At 37.3% G+C, this 20,790-nt stretch overlaps 1 protein-coding gene across 1 annotated transcript in view; it reads left to right on the top strand.

The window, feature by feature from the left end:
- The window catches only part of galntl6 (polypeptide N-acetylgalactosaminyltransferase like 6), a 290,808-nt gene that overhangs the window by 53,298 nt on the left and 216,720 nt on the right, over positions 1-20,790 (top strand). Inside the window, exon 3 of the mRNA XM_046838264.1 lies at positions 15,770-15,878. Coding sequence (XP_046694220.1) covers positions 15,770-15,878 — 109 coding nt within the window. The remainder of the gene's footprint in view (positions 1-15,769; positions 15,879-20,790) is intronic.

The following is a 20,790-nucleotide window of genomic DNA, read 5'->3' as shown; positions in this document are numbered from 1 at the left end:
CATGTCCATTTATACCACAAACACCCGAAACTGACTTAACACAGTGTAACTTTGAATTTCGTAGTGCGCCCTGTAGCCCGGAGCCGGTACTGCAATCCGTTCACACATGTGTGAAAATTTGAGCCTTCTGATTGGCTAGCGCTGATTGCCATTTTTCGTTCTGTGATTGGCTGAGACCTACGTCAATTATCCTACGTGTTCCTTTTAAGGCGGAGTTTCATTAGACTCGGTTTGCCAACACATTGAACAGCCATTATCCAGCCCTTTAAAAGCCAGGTATGATTATAAAGTTCATAAACTTAATGAGTAGACTATTGATATATTCCAAGAGCTCGGTTCCTTGTTGTAAATTAATGTTGTAAGAAATATTTCATTGGAGTCTGGAGATTGGGGTGAATTTAGCCTTAAGAAGGCATAAATTAAAGCTGGCTAGTTAGCAACATTATCAATGGTTAGTTTTAAAGCCTGAGTTGAATAACTAATAACTGATAAATCTTGTACCGAATGCGCACTGTATAAATTTGGGTTTAGTGCGTTTGGCCGAATTAAAATGAAGGGAAATGTCTGTATGTTAGCATGGATGCTAGCTAATAATAGTCAGTGCTGATAGCCGCTAGCTGATAGCCGCGCGCATCCTCGCGGCTCTTTAAACGCGTTCGCTCCGGCCACAGAGCGCGTGCAGTGTTGTAAGGTGAGCTGCTGGGCATACAGCACCCGGACTGCTTATAAACTACTCAGAACTGCTTTTAATTATTTTATTTATTATAAGGCTGTATGCTATTTAATGTCGCTAGAACATCACTTCCGGTTAGCGCGTGCAGTGTTGTAAGGTGAGCTGTTGTACACACAGCACCCGGACTGCTTACAAACTACTCAGAACTGCTTTTAATTGTTATTATTTTGTTTATTATAAGGCTGTATGCTATTTAATGTCACTAGAACATCACTTCCGGTTAGCGCGTGCGACCGGAAACAGCTGAGTGCGTGCGGCGCGGGAGTTACATGGCTGAGTTTGGAGCGGTGGTGAGGGTCTGAGTGTGAGATAGAGATGATGGTACAGTGTGTAAACACTGCTGTATCACTGTGAGGGTGTAAATAACCCCTGATACTCTTCACTCATAACTCAGTAATACTGTAGTCAGAAGTAAAGCAGAATGAACACATCAGAAGTCTGATATCTTTGAGTGTCAGTGTGATGGAGAGTTTAAATCCCAGCTCTCCTCAGCATTGTCCCATGCTCTATCACTGGACATGTTTTACATAAACACCACTTATATTAACAATTTAAGGTTTCAACTTAAATAAACACTCATTTCTGTGGGGAAGAACAGCATCATTTTAACATGGCTGAGATGAAGCGCAGAAGGAGAAAAGAACATCCAAAGCAGGAGACGGAGTATTACACATCTGCTGGGAAAGACAAACCTGGAAATATATAAATTCAGATAAAGGTAAGGGTCCATTCACATGCCATCCTATGTTCCTTTTGACCTAGACTGCTTTCATTAACAGACAGGGCATTAGGATAAAACTGGTGTGAAGTTCACGACTGGATTAATATTTCATTTTTCTTATTCAGGTGTGGAGTATTCAGTTCAGTCCCTTTTGATGAGGAGACCTCTTTAACCTCGCAACAGCAGACACTCTGGCAATCATCGAACACAGTAAACAGGTAATATATATTTTTTTACAGTTGTGAAATTATATTGAGCTCTTATTATATCTTATAAATCTGTATGTAGTGTGTATGCCTGAGACCTGTTTCATTGTATATCAGGGCTTTAGTGATTTACATGTGTTTTGTGTTTATTGGCGTGTGTATGTAACAGACATGGTTTAGCAGTACACTGGGTATATGGGGACGTTGTTGTAATGTGATAGTCAATGTACATAAGCAGCTGTGTGTATAGTGTCTGACAGAAACCTGGTCTCGAGGGACTTCACTTTATAAAGTTATTGTATAAGCACCATATACTTTATTAAATTAATTTCTCTTAAATTTGCATCTTATAGATGTAGACTTACTGACTATTGTACTTCCTCATCCCTCAGAGGTAAGGGTTTGTTACAGAAGCACCACATAGCAGATTTGTTGTACCTTGTAGTAATGTGATAGTCAATGTACATCAGCAGCTGTGTGTATAGTGTCTGACAGAAACCTGGTCTCGAGGGACTTCACTTTATAAAGTTATTGTATGAGCACCATTAACTTTATTAAATTAATTTCTCTTAAATTTGCATCTTATAGATGTAGACTTACTGACTATTGTACTTCCTTATCCCTCAGAGGTAAGGGTTTGTTACAGAAGCACCAAATAGCAGATGTGACCTGGGTGATTGTATATCATGAGAACAAAAGTGACCCAAATATTATAGTATAGTTAAGGCAGCAATGTTCTTGCTGGGTGTAAATAATATACCATATATACAGTGTGCTTTGCTAATGTACTGTATATACAGTGCACTTAAAATCACCCCAAAAGCCTGACATAGACCTTATAGAGTATCTGTAAAATGCAATAGTAAAGGAAGTGGCAGATTGTTGTTGCTCTAATAAAAATAAAAGGAATATTTGTTGATTCAATCTTGGTGGAAACTACTGGAATTTTCACAGAAACAGTTTTATGCATAGTCATTTGTAGAACTAGCAGTTCTGCAAAACCTAGTATGTCGGACTAAATACTAAGACCTTGTTTGCGATTGTTAATAATACAATTGCTGGTGATCCAAATGCTTTTTTTTTAAATATTTCTAAACATACCAATCTGTTTTAAATTAAATGTTTTGTGTAAAACTTAGTTTTATGTATCTTTTGAAATTAATGTCTTGGTTTGATATGGTTGCTAATGCAGTAAAATTAATTGCATTAAAATGTGACTTAAGTATCAAATACATTCTAGGGCTACTTAATGTTTATAACAAATGTGAGAAAGATCTCTTGTTTCTGTTTTTAGAATGTAGCTGAAAACATTAGAGGTTACTGCAGTAGATGAGTTGGAGGCTGCTGATCCAGGAGAAGAGTGAGAAAAGGTAATTTATAAAAATCATATTCTGATTATTTATTCCCAAAATGTTGCAGGTACTTTGCATTGTTTTAGTATGTTTTTATCAGTACGTATTGTCTCTCTTAGTCACTGGGAGAGATTGACTGGATGGGTGAACACTATCTGTGAACCATGTCTTGAGATCAAAATGACTGAGATTTTGTGTGCAGTTTTAGGTGCTGGGGTTAGGATTGAGTTAGTCTGTGTGTATGTAGTGTGTATGGCTGAGACCTGTTTTATGAGAACACTGTGTCTAATAAGGACATGCATAGACCATCATGTAAGAGTCCTCTACCAAAGGAGTATTAGTGTGTCCGTGTGTTTGACAAATACATGGTATATCAGGGCTTTAGTGATGTACATGTTTAGTGTTTATCTGAGTGTATATGGAACAGACATGGTTTAGCAGTACACTGGGTATATGGGGACGTTGTCAATGTACATAAGCAGCTGTGTGTATAGTGTCTGACAGAAACCTGGTCTCGAGGGACTTCACTTTATAAAGTTATTTTATGAGCACCATTAACTTTATTAAATTAATTTCTCTTAAATTTGCATCTTATAGATGTAGACTTACTGACTATTGTACTTCCTTATCCCTCAGAGGTAAGGGTTTGTTACAGAAGCGCCACATAGCAGATTTGTTGTACCTTGTAGTAATGTGATAGTCAATGTACATCATCAGCTGTGTGTATAGTGTCTGACAGAAACCTGGTCTCGAGGGACTTCACTTTATAAAGTTATTGTATGAGCACCATAAACTTTATTAAATTAATTTCTCTTAAATTTGCATCTTATAGATGTAGACTTACTGACTATTGTACTTCCTTATCCCTCAGAGGTAAGGGTTTGTTACAGAAGCACCACATAGCAGATGTGACCTGGGTGATTGTATATCATGAGAACAAAAGTGACCCAAATAGATTATAGTTAATGCATCATGCGTATTATTATATTGCTGGGTGTCAATTATATGGGTGCAAATCAATAGAGAGCCAAAAGATTATGAAAAGTAAAAAAATATTTATATATTGTTAATTATGTCCAAATGATAGTCCTTAAATGTGTTAACCTGGTTAAGAAGATGCTACAGCCAGGCTTACATTGTCTGATTTTTGGAATAACTCCAATATTTTACTGCTGTCTGTACATCAGATAGTCAGTGGAATGCGTAAATTTGAAACGTTAGTGAAGCTAAATGTATGTTTAAAATCAAAAATGCTTTGAGAATCTAATTGGTTTGTGTCCAGCCTAAAGGGAGGTAATAGCCATTAAAATATCCCTGGACAGGTCCATATAAAAGCATTTAGTTTTGTCTATTTTAGATTACCATTGTAAAGGGCCAATCTAAGCCTAAGAAACAGGATTCAAAAGAACTTTGTGAAAAGACAAAAAAAGTAAGGTTGCCTGATAGACATTATTTTTGTCATAAGAAATTCTGTTAAATAATTATAAACTGAGTATTTGTTTTGGTTATGTTTTTAAATATGTACTGAACAGTATCTTACAATAACAAAAACAGTTCTTGAACAAAAGAAAATATGACAAAGGTTTATATTGATAATTTGTATATCATATTACTGTTCAGTAGAATATACAAAAACCTTGCTATTTTATCACCTCAGCTTTGAAATTAAAGGTATGCATTTAAATTGTAAAATTATGAGTCCTTGATATGTCCTGTGTAGAATTAGGCTAGTATTAAGGCATCAAGATAAATTGGTGAAAATCTTTAATGTTATGATTATTCAAATCGATGAGCTTTTAGTTACAAACGAAACATACAGTAGTATTAATTTTTGCATCTGCTTTTAAGATAAACTCAACATTGATGCTAGTGATGGAAGTGACTCTGAGAGTGGGGCTGATGCTGCGAATTTGGATGCTTCCTGAAGACACCAGCACAGATCAGTAGGTTTTCTAACCTGTTCTAACCATGTTTAATATGCGCCATAATATGTCAGTCCACACTGCTAATGTACTCAATGATGATTTCTTTTTTACAGGGATGTGAAGCAATCGGACACCAGAAGAGGAAAATGGTTTGCGTTGCATTTTTTTAGGTTATGATTTTTCAGGATTTTTCAGGACACTTTTTTCAATATATTAATTAGCAATAAGAATTTATATTACAAAAGGTAACATTATTCACATTTATTTGCTATTTATAATCCTAAACAAACCTCTGCCATCATACCTCTTTCACTTACTGTCTGTGGTTATGTTTGCATACACTCATTGATACAATTGAGTTCTTCGATGTCCCATCTACATTTATGGCAATAGCAAACTCCCATTCCCAGAGCGACGTAGAAAAAGCTTTGGAGTTCCCATCAAGAAATGTACACACCAGGCATAACGTTATGATCTTATACCGTTATGACTAGTGATTGAATAACACTAGCTCTTTATTATGGCAGCTGATCGTGGGTGGGATTTATTAGGATTGTAATTAGCTTTACAATTTTCCTCATTTTAAATTGGTTTAAGTGTCTTTATGTAATTCATTTGTATATCTAGCTCTCTGCAAGCTTTATATAACACTGAGCATTTTGGAGATTTCACTATGCACTAAACATTCAAATATCTAAACATCTTGGTTATCAGATTTCATTTATAATGGGTTTTTTGGTTAGTTTGTTTATGAATATTTTGCAGAGACTAAAAACTCTAAAAGAAGTCCCGAAAACTACAAGGAAAGGACTTGTTCTTTTAAGTCACTGATGTCTTGATAGTGCACCATGCTGTCAAGTCTGTGTTTGTGTGTGTCAGAGGGCCAATAAAACATGCCTGTCCCTTCAATACTGTGTGATGTCTTGTTTGTGTATTGTTAAAACCAATGTCCTGATAAAGCCCGTATGTCCTTACAAACACTATTTTTGTCAGAAGGCGGGACATTCCGAGCAGGTCCTCATATACAACCATAATGTCAGGTCTTTATATAAATTGTTTAAATTTGTGTAAAGTAATTCTGAAGTGAAATTTGTTTTCCTCAGAGCTGATTAGATTTTTTGACATTTGTAGCATCACTGTAGCACAAGGGGAAGGGTGGGTACCTTTAAACCATGGTACAACTTGTTTACCAGGCAAAGTCCACCTAATACATAAAAACCAGTATAGGTGTGTGTGTGTGTGTGTGTGTGTTTGTGTGTGTGTGTGCGAGAGCAGGAATATCTGATTCTTTTGGCTTTGTCAGGGCATTAGGATGGTGATAAATCTTTACAAGCCAGATAGGATAATAAGACAAATGTACGTGTGTGTGTGTATACACATTTAGCACTCTGAGAGAACCAAAATGAACCTGATGTCCTTACAATAATAGGACAAGTGTCAAATGTTCTCACAAATTGTCCCTTGTTGCAGGTTTTCTTTTTACTGTTAATGTATTGACATTAATCGAGTGGGACTTAAATAGCTGCACAAACCTGAGCAAAATCCGAGTCCAAGAAGAAGCCACAGAGCAACGAGTCTAATGCTGGAAAGATACAGAGTCGGCTTAAAAATATCACAGGGGCATTGTGATATCAAATTTGACGTGTGTGTGTGTGTGTGTGTGTGTGTGTGTGTGTGTGTGTGTACACTTTAGGTCTTACATACAGTATGCTACAGATTTAATTCTTAGCTCCTTGTATTAAAGTGCTCTGAAGTCTTTAAAGGAAAAGAGCATCAGATTCTAACACGTGAAATAATCTAAACGTGATGATATTTGATGAGTATTTTTGCTTTAGCAGAAGAACAGGGCAAGAAGCAAATTCACGCTTGATGTTCAGCTCGTTTTTCCTGCCGTCCCTATAGTATCGATGCTAGGGCCAACCCTATTTTTTTTCAATGGAAAAGTGTGTGTGTGTGTGTGTGTGTGTGCGTGTGTGTGTGTGTGTGTGTGCGCACACGTGTGGTCTAGCCTCACAGCTTGTAGTGATGCTATTTCGGGATTTAAGGTGTCAAAAAGTAAAGCAAAATGTGCGTGTTGCCTTGTCAGTAGAAAGCCTGCACTGCAGTCCTGCTCCTGGTTCTGCTCAAAGGTACACGCAGCAAACCTCACGTGCTTCTATAAACCTGGATCCTGCCAAACCTCTGCCGTTGTAACGGGATTCCTGAGTGTGATGTTCGAGTGCCACTAGAATGAAGATGAGGACAGTGGTGTTAGGTCGAGCACAATGCCGAAAATCTATCCAAGGACATTAAAGCATTCAGCAGAGAAAAATTCAGCATCACGCTAGAGGCAAACCTAGGACTTGTATGTGTATTGGAGGGTGTTTTTCTCGGATTTATTTCTGGGGACTTGTGTGTACTGAGGATTTGTGCGTACTGAGGACCTGGGTGTACCGAGGACAATTGTAACTGACTGTGTGTGTGGGTGCGTAACTGCGTCCAGTAATGTACTTTTGTAAAAAAGCACATTAGCATTATTCAACTCAATTTTATTCATATAGCGTTTGAACAATGGAAGTCTTCTCAAATCAGTTTTATGGATTTAGATATATAATATACATTTCATATACATTAGTTAGTGCCTATAAATGTATCCCTGTGATAGAATCTGCAAGAGTGAAAAGCAAAGTTTTTAAGAAGGTGATGAGATATATATTATAGTGCCTATAAGTTTGTTCCTTATAATTGTAAGTTTATCCCTAATGAGCGAGTCTGTGGTCACTGTGGTGAAGAAAAAACTCCCTGAGATGGAATGAGGAATAAACCTTGAGGAACCAGACTCAAAAACGAACCCCATCCTCGTCCTCAACACCGAATGTCCAGTCATTACAGTTCCATCATTGTTGAGGTGTGCAGCGTATAAATGCAGAACTGTTAATGCAAACTTTGGTCCTGAGACATTGTAGTAGACAGTTAATATTAATTCCGTCTCAATTGCATATTACCATGTGAAGAACTACGTTATGTCAGCACTATTTCGCTCGCAGCTGCTTTTTCCGTTTTTGTTTTGTTTAGCTTTTGTTCAGACGCCCCTCCAGAAGTTTTTTTTTTTTTCCTATTTCAGCACACAGACCCTGTGAAATAAATCAAATAAAGCACTATGAAGGCTGAATCTACGGGCAGGTTTCCATCGGCCTCGTAGCAGAACATTGTGCAGACGGTCGCCCCACTGCTTTCTGTGCCGAGTCAGTAATTGCTAAATTTACTGGAATCAGTGTGGAGGAAGCAGAAAGACTGCCATGGAACCACCAGATGTGCCAGAGAGCACCGGAATGAAAGAAATGTTGAGTGGAGAGGGAGAGGTGCTCAGCTTTCAGTGAACTTTTGAACTTTAAGTCCATGAAGTGGCACTTTTTTTTTCCCCATCATGGCTGGCCTCAGGAATTGTCCTCAGGAGACCGCAGACAGACGATGACAAGGTCAGCCGTCTCACACAAGACAGAGTGTGTACTCTGGAGCTAAAAAGGATCTCATAACGTTTGGTGATGTGGTGTTAGTGTGTATGTGTGTGTGTGTGTGTGTGTGTGTTTCACATATACCATAGTGCTGTGGTGATAAGTGTTGATGAATTTTCTAGAACAGCAGCTCTGACGGTAGCGCAGCTGCAAATTCTGAGCAGAGGCAGATATAACAAACACTCAGCACAAGCTCAGTCTCATAAAACACATTAGAAATGTCCTGCTGTTTCGTAATGGAAAAAAAAACATTTATTTGTTTATACTGTAAATGTTTCTATTTATTTCTGGAAGGAGTCTCCAGTGTCAGTGTTTTTTACATTATTAGGAGGTTTCATAACAGACATGTATATATATTTATCTCTGTCTTATTATAGCTGCACAGGTTTGCTTTATTCTAGAGGATTTTACACTAAACTGTGCCTTGAATCTTATTTTAATGTTGAATGTTATGTATATATTCATACACCACATTTGTACATAACGTTATCATATTTGGTTGCAGAATGGTAGACCCTGTGTTTTTCATGCTTAAAAGGCACTTATTGGATATGTTTTAAGAATAATTTTTTGCCATGCGAAAGTTCAGACTTTTCAAGTACATTTAGTGTAGAGACGGTTTAAAAATTTAAGATGTCTTGAACTGAAGTCAAAAAAAAAAAAAAAAAAGATGCTTAATTTCTTCATGGACAATGCATAATATTCAGATGTAAATATGAAGAGAGAAAATGTATGGTATAATTATTGGATGATAAATAAATATGTGGTGATGGATGGAGGAAGCATGGATGGGTGAATGGATTAACTAAAAAAAATGGGTGGATGGTTGAGAAGATGGATGGATGGATGGATGGATGGATGGATGGATGGATGGATGGATTTACAAACTAACAGATTGAATGATGGATGAAGATTTGTGAAAAACATGATAAATGGATTGATGCATGATAGACCAACTAAAGAATGGATAATGGATAGATGGATGGATGGATGGATGGATGGATGGATGGATGGATGAAATAACTGAAGAAAAGATGGATAGATTGATGGCTTAAGTGATGAATGGTTGGGTGAATGGACCAACTAAAGAAAGGATGGGTGGATGGATTGATAGCTGGATGGTGAGTAAATAAACTAACTAGAGAATTGATGGATGGATGGATGGATGGATAAATGGATGGATGGATGGATGGATGGATGGATGGATGGATGAAAAACTGGATGGATGGATGGATGGATAGACAAACTAACAGATGGATTGAATGATGGATGAAGATTTCTGAAAAAAATGATGGATGGATTGATCGATGTTAGACCAACTAAAGAATGGATAATCGATGGATGGATGATGCCTTAATAAATATATAGATAAATTGGTGTATAATTGGATGCTGATTCTGATACCAAAATTGGTGGACAGATATACAGACAGACGAATGGATTGACATATGGATGACTGATTGGATGAATAAATAGATGTACTTCATTTTTCCAAGAAGGAAATCTGCACAAACTAAATGCAAATATTAAGAAATCAATTGTATGGTACGATTATTGTAAGATGAAGGACAATTTGTTGATGGATGGATGGATGAACAGATGGATGGATGCAGACTGATGCCCTTTGGACAATAAATATTTGATCCATAAAAAAATATGGTTGGAGTGGAAGATCTTGAGTAACCTGTTATAGAGCTCAGACCTGAACCCTGTTGCACACCTTTAGGATAAATTAGAACTTCACCCTACATCAGTTACGGATTTTAAAATTAAAAACCTTGTTGAGCACAAAAATTGTCACAAGCACTTTCCAGAATCTAGTGGAACATCTTCCTGGGAGAGTGGAGCTTATTATGGGATGTTCATAAAGTACACCTTATGGTCAGGTTTCCACAAATTTTCCAAGGGAATTGTGGGTGAACTTAATGTCAGTATGAAGAGGTACTGTAAAATGTATGACGCGATTATGTAAAAGATAAAAACCCCATCATGGGGGTGACGGTGACGCCGCATGACTCCACTAAACCTGCGGATTGTTTACAGCTGCAGAAAAAGAGTTTGCGTGTTAATTGGCTTATTGTGTGCACGTGTTAATGGAGGTGCGAAACGCTGTTTTGTATGCAAGACTGTGCGCTTTGTGAAGTACTTGTTAGTTTATCTTGCTCTATCATGCCAGTAGAGCACAGGTACTTGATGCTGTTTGTGATGCATGAAATTGTTTTGTCCTTCACCGTCTGCTGGATTGGCATCGTGCATTTTACAAACCACAGAAAAACAAGACAACATTCGATTTTTTTTTTTCCCGCTTCTTACTTTCCCCGGGTTGCCTGGTAAATTGTTTGCTCTTGTTTTTTTAGCGTTAAAGCCATGCCAGCACGTTCAAGATTTTTGCGCATGGCCGAAAAAAAAAAAAAAAAAGAAAAAGAAAACACAGCGTGAGCTGCATAAAAATGAAGCGCAAATTTATTCAAGGCTGACTCAGGCCGCTAGAGTAAGAAGCGGAAATGTGATGTGATATTAAACAGCTATCAGTGGACTGTGCAGATACTTTCAGATGTTTTTTTTTTTGTTGTTGTTTTTTTTTACAAAAGCGTACATTACGTGTAAAAAAAAAATCTGTCGTCTTGAGGCTTCAGAACATGAGTTGATGAATGCTGAGGTTGCTCGGATGTTGTTGGCAGATGGACTGGTTTGAATATTTCAGAAGCTGCACATCTCCCACACACACATCTCTTTCGCCGAGCAGATTATTATTATTATTATTATTATTGTGAAAACTACCGATCTGAAAAAAAAACAAAAAAAAAAATCCAGCAAACAGCAGTTTTGTGTCCGAAAACGCCTTCTTGATGAGAGAGGTCAGAGGAGAACGGTTACACTGGTTTCGAGCTGACGAGAAGTCTACAGTAACTCAGAATAAACACTCTTTACACTTATTTACACAGTTTTACAATTTTACATAATATGCCTGCTTGGTTAAATAATATATAAAATAATAGTTTATAAAAAAAAAATATTATAATTATAATAATATTATAATATATATACTAATTATATTATAATTCTGAAATAATGCAATGTTTTTTTTTTAATGTTAATTACATTTTTTCCATTATTTTATTAAATCAATTTAATTGTGAAAATTTATTTGATTACTTAATTTAGTCAAGTAGTTTAAATTTGTAAGACCCCATTTGGGTAATACAGGTGTGTACACACATTATACTGTGTGTGTGTGTGTGTGTGTGTGTGTGTGTTTTACATGTAATTTTTGATTTTAGATATAATAGGTTATGATCTACTTAACTGTTGTACTTATTTTAGCATTTATTCCTTCCATCCTTCATTCATTCAAACCCGCAGTATGTGGAATTGTCAGGATTTTCTTGAAGCTGGACACAAAATGTTAAAGAAGTGGATGCATGCACAAAACAAAATCGGAGTTTTACAGCGCACTAGAAATCGTATTTCTGAAACGATTTGGTACGAATACGTGTACATTTGCAATCAAAAACGTACATAAGTTTACAGTATTTGGCAGCTGCTTTGCCTGAGTGACATTTATCTCATTCATACAACTAAAGAGTTGAGGGTTAAGAGCTCTGTAATGATTCCTCATGACCTTCTGAGCAGAACTTCAACAACCAAATGACTGCACTACCACTGCTTGGCATTGTGATGCTTTTCTGCTTATCACGGTTGTAAGGAGTGGGTATTTGCATTACTGTAGAATTTTTTTAAGGGAACCAATCTGGATATTTTTGAATGGTTACAGTATAGTTATGTATTAGCTGTTTTTTGTTTTCCATGCCAGTTTCAGGTTTGGTGCTGCAACGATTTCTTAAGAAACTCGAATAATTAAATTTTTTCGTTTAGTCCATTTAACAAAACACAACACTGTGTTTTCCACGGACTATTATTAATGACGCTCGAATGCCGGACCGTCGTGAAAAAGCATTTCACTGCATGTCGTACTCTGTGTGTATGTGTATGTGACAAATAAAATTAGATTTTGATTTCTCACATTTGATCAGCGAGGGGCGAGGAGAAGATTCAGGCAAAAGTTTGTAAAAACAGGTTTTTAAAGCTGCCAATAAACACGGATTTACTGCATGGAAAATTCCAAGCAGCTTTACCAGAGACAAGAAAACCACATCGCGATACTGTGCTGAGATTTAATGCATAAATAAAACATAAATACATGAGTGAGAATAATTCTGAGTTTCATTAAACTAATAGTTTCCTATAACCTTCTCTACACGGCCACTCTCTTTTTGAACGCACTGTATTTGTATTTTGATTTTAATACGCCAATTAAATGTACTAAATGGGTTTAGTTTTTTTCAACGATATTTTTTTTAATGCAATTTCAGCAAAAGAATTTACATTTTTCCAAAAAGCAAAAAAAAGGACTTGTTTATTTTAAGAGACTCGGCTTATTTTCTCTCTCTCGGTGAGTTGCGCTAAAGGAAAAGTACTTTTTATCCGATTACTCGATTAATCGATGGGATGAACGTTAGAATAGTCGATTAATAAAATAATCGATAGCAGCAGTGCTATTCAGGAATATTCAAAACAAGTGGACTGTGTGTCTGTGTGTCAGAAATGTAAAAAGTACCTGAAAACCATTCTTGAGTAAAAGTATAGATATCCTACTGCAAAACTTTACAAGTCACAATTCCAATATGACCTGAGTAAAAGTCTGAGGGTGTCTGATTTGAACAGTATCTGAGTATTTAACTCGTATTGAACACAGGCTCAAAGATGCACAAGTCCTCGACACTAAGACACGTGTTAGTGAAAAACCCAAAACAGATGATTTGTGAGGTTTTGTTTCCCAAAATACGAATCAAATTGTCCACCTGAACAGTTCATTAACCATCAACACAACAACTTCTTCAACACGCCTGAATGAAACCGAGATCAAACAAGTCGCTCAAAAAAAGACAAAGCAAACTTAAAAAAAAAATGTATCTCTTCAATGAAGATATAAAATTACAGGATCAAAGTAGATCAAAATAAAGTAAAATCTCGTCGTTAGAATCAATATGCAAAATGTCATTTTCGATTAAAATATTATGGATTGAAAAAATTTGTACCGTAATTTCTGGACACCCAAATATAATCCGCACCCACTGAATTTGACAAAGATGTTTATTTTGAACATAAATACGCTGCACCTGTCTATAAGCCGCAGTGTCTACACTGAAACTAATGAACTTTACACAGGCTTTAATGAAAGACAGTGTCTGTTACACGGCTTGTATCTAAACAGTAGCCTACCAAGAAAGTCATTGTTCACTGTCTTCCTCCTTCCTTTCACAACTATTTCTCTCGAGAGTTTTTCTTTTGGCATCGTCGTGCGTTTAAAAATCACCATCGGTGAAGCTTTTCTCCCGATGCCGTGCAGCTCAGAACACAGGTGAGGTGTGTGTTTTCATGTTTTTTCAGCGTGACAAATGATTGGCATTTCCTGTAGACAGTCCGAGTGAGCGGCAGGTCAAACGTCAGAGGAACATCATCCATATTTATGATGTGGTGCGGCCCGATTCAGTGGGAGCGCATCTGATTTAATATAAAGAGTTTCATTGGTTCACCTGAACCCGTTCTGCAATTTTATTGGTCTAATGTTATGGGGCTCAGTTTTTGGCTTGAAGTTTGTGAAACCGGGAAAAACCCAGGAAAAATCCATAAATTAGCCGCTTCGTTGTTTAAGCCGCGGGGTTCAAAACGTAGGGAAAAAAGTAGCGGCTTATAGTCCGGAAAATACGGTATACTGAATCATAAATGCAGTTGAGTAGAGACTAAAAGTTGCTTATATTTTTGATACTCAGTAAAACTAGAACTGAGGTTGTGTGTGTGTGTGTGTGTGTGTGTGAGATCTTTCACACTCTGCTTGATTGCATGCAGGGGGGCAGCAAGAGAAGGCATCCTATCCGGCCCCTCATTCGGAGAAATTCAATCCTCGTAGTTAACAGCTCTGCCCTCGAGGGCAGGTAATGAAATATTTCTGGCTGCATTTTGCCTCCGCGTGACCTCATCTTTATGAGCTGGATATGGACGGTGCTCCTTTTCCTCCGGGGCATCGGATCCTCGAGTTGCGAAAAAAAAACGCCGACCAGCAGAATAAATAAATAAAGTCCTAAAACGGTGCTCTCGAAGAATGGAATTACCTTTTCAGCAGGCGGAGGAGAAATGATTTCATATCAAGGTCTGGGGTTATGTAAATTTCCTCGAGCACGCTCGGTTTCTCGCATTACCAGCTGAAACGGAGAGGCGAAGAAAAACACAGACCTCGGGCAAGATAAATACCAGGTAGCAGGTCAAACACTGAAAATGGAAGCGCTCCAGTTCTCGGTCAGACTCTTTCACTTCCACCGGTTCTCGCTTTTTATTGCAGGAATGTGTTGGTTTTTTTTATTTATTTTTTTTTTATGGCCAAAAATAGGTGATGGTTTGGAGTAACTCGAGTACATCTGTATTTTTCTCAGACATCTGAAAGCAGCTCTGGGTTTTAGTGCTTGACTAATGTATAAACCCGAAGCAAAAACCACAGACTAAAGGAAAGATAAATTGGTTTATGGCAAAAAAAAAAGTTAGAAAATCCTCAAAAAGGGGACGCACCATAGAGAGACAAGTTGTGTGTGTTTATGCAACTACTTTGTTCACTTGTGTATCTCAGTATAATGAAATGCACACCGCCATAAACATAGCAGATCTAAAGAAAAACGGGGTGTCGAGCACTGAGCACACTGTACACTATACAGACAAAAGTATTGGGACACCTGCCTTTTCCTACTCATTCTTTTTTTTTTTCAAAACTGTTGGAGACACATGATTGTATAGCATGACTTTAGCATCACATTTAGACCTGAACCTGTTCCAGGACTACAATGTCTAATTGTCCCTGTGCACAAAGCTTTGGAGATGTGGTTCACATGGAATGGAGTGGAAGATCTCCTGTTAAAGAGCTCTGACCTCAACACCTTTGGGGTGATTTGGTGAGGCACCCCAGGCATCCTCACCTCACCTACGCTTTCACAACCTTACAACGCTCTAGTATCTGAATGAGCCCGTAAGCACACTCCAAAATCTAGTCAAACATCTTCCCAGGTCACTATAAGAGTAAATAGGGGACTAATTGTAGAATGAAATGTTCAAAAACCCTATAAAGTCAGGTGTCCACAAACTTTTGTCCATATAATGTATCAAGTCTTCATCCCTCTGTTTTCATGACTCTATTGAAATATGTAATCAATCCTGCATGAGTAGAAGCCTAGCGGAGAAAAAGTGGAAATACTGCAGGGTAACACACTACGTGGTCTTTCTCCTTTTCAGGGATTTTCGCTCGGACTGAGTGAGGGACACGTTTACAGCTGGACAGACGGCTTGAGAAGAAGAGACTGGCATGATAACGAGAGCATCAGGAGAGACGAGATGCGTGTCGGTAAGCTCACTACAGCTCACTACCTGGAACACGCGTTTTTTCAGCGGTTTACTCATTCATTCTCTTTTGTGTTTGATTATATGTGTGATGTTTCCTTGTAGCGGAAAAAAATATAGAATTGCTGGATACAGTGAAAGAGAGAATCCTGGATTTATGGACATGTGACCTGCTACTTACAAACCTGAGATTATCTATCTATCTATCTATCTATCTATCTATCTATCTATCTATCTATCTATCTATCTATCTATCTATCTATCTATCTATCTATCTATCTATCTATCTATCTATTTTTCCATTCATCATACATTCTAAAGTTAGTCCATCCATTTGCCTATCCATCTGTCTGTCTGTCTATCTCACTTATTTACCCATCCATCCATCCATCCATCCATCTATCCATCCACCCATCTATTTCACTGTCAGTTAGTCCATCCATTTGCCTATCTATCTGTCTGTCTGTCTATCTCACATATTTATCCATCCATCCATCCATCCATCCATCCATCCATCCATCCATCCATCCATCCATCCATTGTCTGTCTGTCTATCTCACATATTTATCCATCCATCCATCCATCAATCCATTTATCCATCCATCCATTTATTCATTTATCCACCCACTCATTTTTCTATCTTATCTATTTATCCATTCATCCATATGTTCATCTATCCATTGATTTTCTATACTTTAGCTGGTTTATCCATCCATCCATCCATCCATCCATCCATCCATCCATCCATTCATCATTCAATTATCCATTTGTCTGTCTCTCTATTTATTTATGTAGCTTTTAGTGCATCCATCCACTCACCTATCCATCCATCTGATCCACCAATCCATCCATTCATCCATCTCTTTGTTCTCTTGTTTGCATGTCTATCTTTCTGCCCATCTCTTTATTACATCATCCATTCACACACCTATCAGTCAGTGCATCCATCTGTCCATCATTCCATCCATTCATCCTTTATTACATCTATTTATTTACTTATCCATCTGTCCATCAGTGTTTCAATGCGCATGCATAAAAACGCTAAAGAATCAGTTATCGTGTTAGTAATAGCACTATGGATACTTTGGCATTTTATGTCCAGCTTCAAGAATTTCTGTTAAAAGGAGAAAATATGCATATCAAGGGAGTGAATGAATGAAGGATGGACAGAATGAAGACATTTGTTAGTCTTCTGTAATAAGTAAAACAGTTAAGTAGATCAAATCTTTAGAAAATGTAATATTAAATGTAAAACACACAAACACACACAAACACACACACACACACACATACACATTTATAAAATCTGACAAATGGGGTCTAACAAATATAAACTATTTAATTAGAATTTTCCATTTATTTAATTTTATTTACTTAATTTCATTTGTACCAATTTAATTGCCTACTTAATTAAATATAATAAAAAAGTCATGTTATGAAAATCATGTTATGTTAATAATAATAAACTGTTAATAAAAAAAAGACAGCATTTTCCCCCTTACTGTAAAATTGAACCAAACCGTGACTTAAAAACCGAACCGTGAATTTTGTGTACCGTAAACCCCTTCTTTTCTTCTGATTCAAGCCAATACAAAGTGAGAAGAAGTGAGAAGAAATATTCCCCCAGTTCAGCGTGCCATGTTCGCAGATAAAAGCCATCAACAAGCCTGATTAATCAATAAGCACCTTACAGAGGAGTTTATAGCTGTACAGTGTTGGGACTATAATGGAGTCGTAAGTCAGTGTATTAAGCAGATTGATCCGTGAGATTAGACAGTGTGATGCAATAGTGTTTTGTTTGTTTTTCCCACCAGAGTGTATTCAGGGTCTTTGGAGTCTCTTTTCTGGGTTCCGCAATCACATCACATCCCATCCCATCATCACACAAAGTCCGTTACGTCAGAGACTTAACCATAAACACCATCTGTTGGTGGCAAATCATATGATAACAGCCCCGGCGTTAAGCCGTGCATTTATTTTTCATGACGACCCACTAATTTCAGACATCGGAATATGAAAGCAGGGGATTTAAATAATGGATTTGCTCCAATCTGCTCTCATTTGATCAACAAATTGCTTTCTGGGTGACTGTAGATGATGACGGTTTAACTGCTGCAGATAAGATTGTATTTGCATGTACATATTATACAACAGAGAACCATAATTCAGCTGTATTCTATATATTGTGGATTGAGAAGTGGTAGCTCAGTGGTTAAGGCTCTGGGTATTGATCAGGAGGTTGGCGGTTTAAGCCCCAGTATCACCAAGGTGCCCACATTCACAGCACCGTCTCATGATTGGTCCGAATGTGATGATAATGCTCTATAACAGCAGGCACTAGTGTGGCTCCAAGTTCTAGGTTTGTATGAATGTCCATGGTCTGATTTATCGTATTTTTATAATAAGAGCTCTTTCACAGTGTGTAATGAAGTCAGAAAGCTTTTATTGTCATTCCAACCATATATTTTATACTACATTTTTTACATTTACAGCACTTATACAGACGACTTACACTACATTTATCTCATTTATACAACAAAGCAGCTAAGTTAAGGGCCTTGCTCAGGGGCCCAGGAGTGGCAGCTTGGTGCAGGGATTTGAATTCACGGATCCAAAGTCCAATACCTTAACCACTGAGCCTCCACTTCCTGCTGATGCAGTACATAATGAAATAAGACAACGTTTCTCCGGAGCTTTGGTGCTACAAAACACACCATAGAGCTACATAACACACCATAGAGCTACATAACACACCATAGATCCGAGGACTAAAAGTGCTTAATCAAGTAATACTTCAACACTGGTTCACTAGGATGCACATGCAGGATACCATCATCCCAAAACTCTGTTGGGAGGAATTATTGCACACGTTTTGTATACATAAGGACATAAAACAAACAGGGAAAAATAAGCACTAGTTAAAGTGTTACAGGAAGAGGAAGGTTTCAACTGTCATTTGAAGATGAGTGAGTGCAGTGAGTGAGCTGTTCAGATATCTAGAGGAAGTTCATTCCACCACCTCGGTGAAAGAACAGAAAGGATTCTGGATGTTTTCCTACCTCTTATCCTGAGAGATGGTCAGACCAGTCGAGATAATTGAAATAAAAAACGTTTAGGCAAGTCTCATTTTTCTTATTCTCCAGAGAGAGAGAGAGAGAGAGATCGAGAGAGAGAGAGAGAGAGAGAGAGAGAGAGGAGGATGGGAAATAAAATAATCAATTATGATTCTTAATCATGTAATAACTTATCAATTGTAGGCATTGTGAAATTGCTAGAAAAAAAAAAAAAGGAATGTACTCTTATTAAAAAATGAATTGAATCTCTAACTTTGGGTTGCCATCACTAACTCCTCATCACACCTTTCCCTTACTGATTGCTTTCCTATAACTGTTGTTTAATGTTGAACCTATTTCACTTTATTTCTCATTTCAGTTCCATGTTTAAGTATTTCAGTGTACTCTGTTAAGGTCCACAAATACAAATATAGTATTATATTAAGAGAATAAATTGTAAAATGTGCCAAGGAGTTTGGTTACTGTAATTTTTAACACCTACTCAGTCAAAAAAATAAAAAATTATAATTGCAGACTGGACAGGAAAAGTGCTGAAAATAATATGTAATTCAGCCCGTAGTGTTCTTGGAGGTGGATGGAGAAAATGGTCGATCCAAATGGAAATGAAATAGTAAAGGGGCGATAGATAGATTGCATAGTACAGGTACACACATACAGTATATATATATATACACACTCAGGAACACACTCAGATGGGTAGAGAAAGAGAAGCAGTGGAGAGGAATTAGCGTAGCTGCTGTTTATAGAATCAACAAGCACAAGTTGATAATGTGATGTGATAAGATGTTCTGGAGCACAAGGGTATGATATGCGATGTGTGTTATGTGTAGAACTTACTAAAAAGATATGTTTTTAATCTGTTCTTAAACTGGGAGAGTGTGTCTGAGCCACGAACACTGTCAGGAAGACTATTCCAAAGTTTAGGAGCTAAATGTGAGAATGTTCTATCACCTCTAGTGGACTTTGCTATTCTAGGAACTACTAGAAGTCCCGAGTTTTGAGATCTCAAGGAGCGTGACGGATTGTAGCGTGTTAGAAGACTGAAGAGATAAATGGAAGCCAAATCATTTAGGACTTTGTAGGTAAGTAGCAGTAGTTTGTAGTCGATTCGAAACTTAACAGGTAGCCAGTGTAGGGATGAGAAGACTGGGGTTATATGGTGATATTTTCTCGACCTTGTGAGAACTCTGGCTGCTGCATTCTGGACAAACTGAAGCTTGTTTATTAATAATGCAGGACATCCACCTAGTAATGCATTACAATAGTCCAGTCTGGAGGTCATGAACGCATGGATGAGCTTCTCTGCATCAGATATAGACATGTTTCTTAGCTTAGCAATATTTCTAAGTTGGAAGAACAATGTTTTTGTAATAACGGTTGATATGATTTTTAAAAGACAAGTTGGTATCTAAAATAACTCCCAGGTCTTTTACCGTTGAACTAGTAGTTCCAGAACATCCGTCTTAATGCAGGTTGAAATGCTGGAGCTTCTGTGTACTAGATTTTTGGCCGATGAGCAAAATCTCTGTTTTATCAGAATTTAATATTAGAAAGTTATGCATTATCAAATCTTTTAATTCTTTAACACAATCAGTAAATCGAGCCAATTGAGCGTATCATCTGGTTTTGATGATATGTATAGCTGGGTATCACCAGCATAGCAGTTGAAGCTAATCTTATGTCTTCTAATATTATTTCACAAGAAAGGGATGTATATTGTGAAAAGCAGGAGTCTTAGAACTGAACCCTGTGGTACCCCATAATTTACTTGCATTAACCTGGATAGCTCTCCATTTACATCTACAAAATGGTAACGATCAGACTGGTAGGATTTAAACCAGC

Source organism: Silurus meridionalis, chromosome 2 (assembly GCF_014805685.1).
Source record: "Silurus meridionalis isolate SWU-2019-XX chromosome 2, ASM1480568v1, whole genome shotgun sequence".
NCBI lineage: Eukaryota > Metazoa > Chordata > Actinopteri > Siluriformes > Siluridae > Silurus > Silurus meridionalis.
Note: the sequence above shows the minus strand (reverse complement) of the source record. Positions and strands in the feature narration are given on the sequence as shown.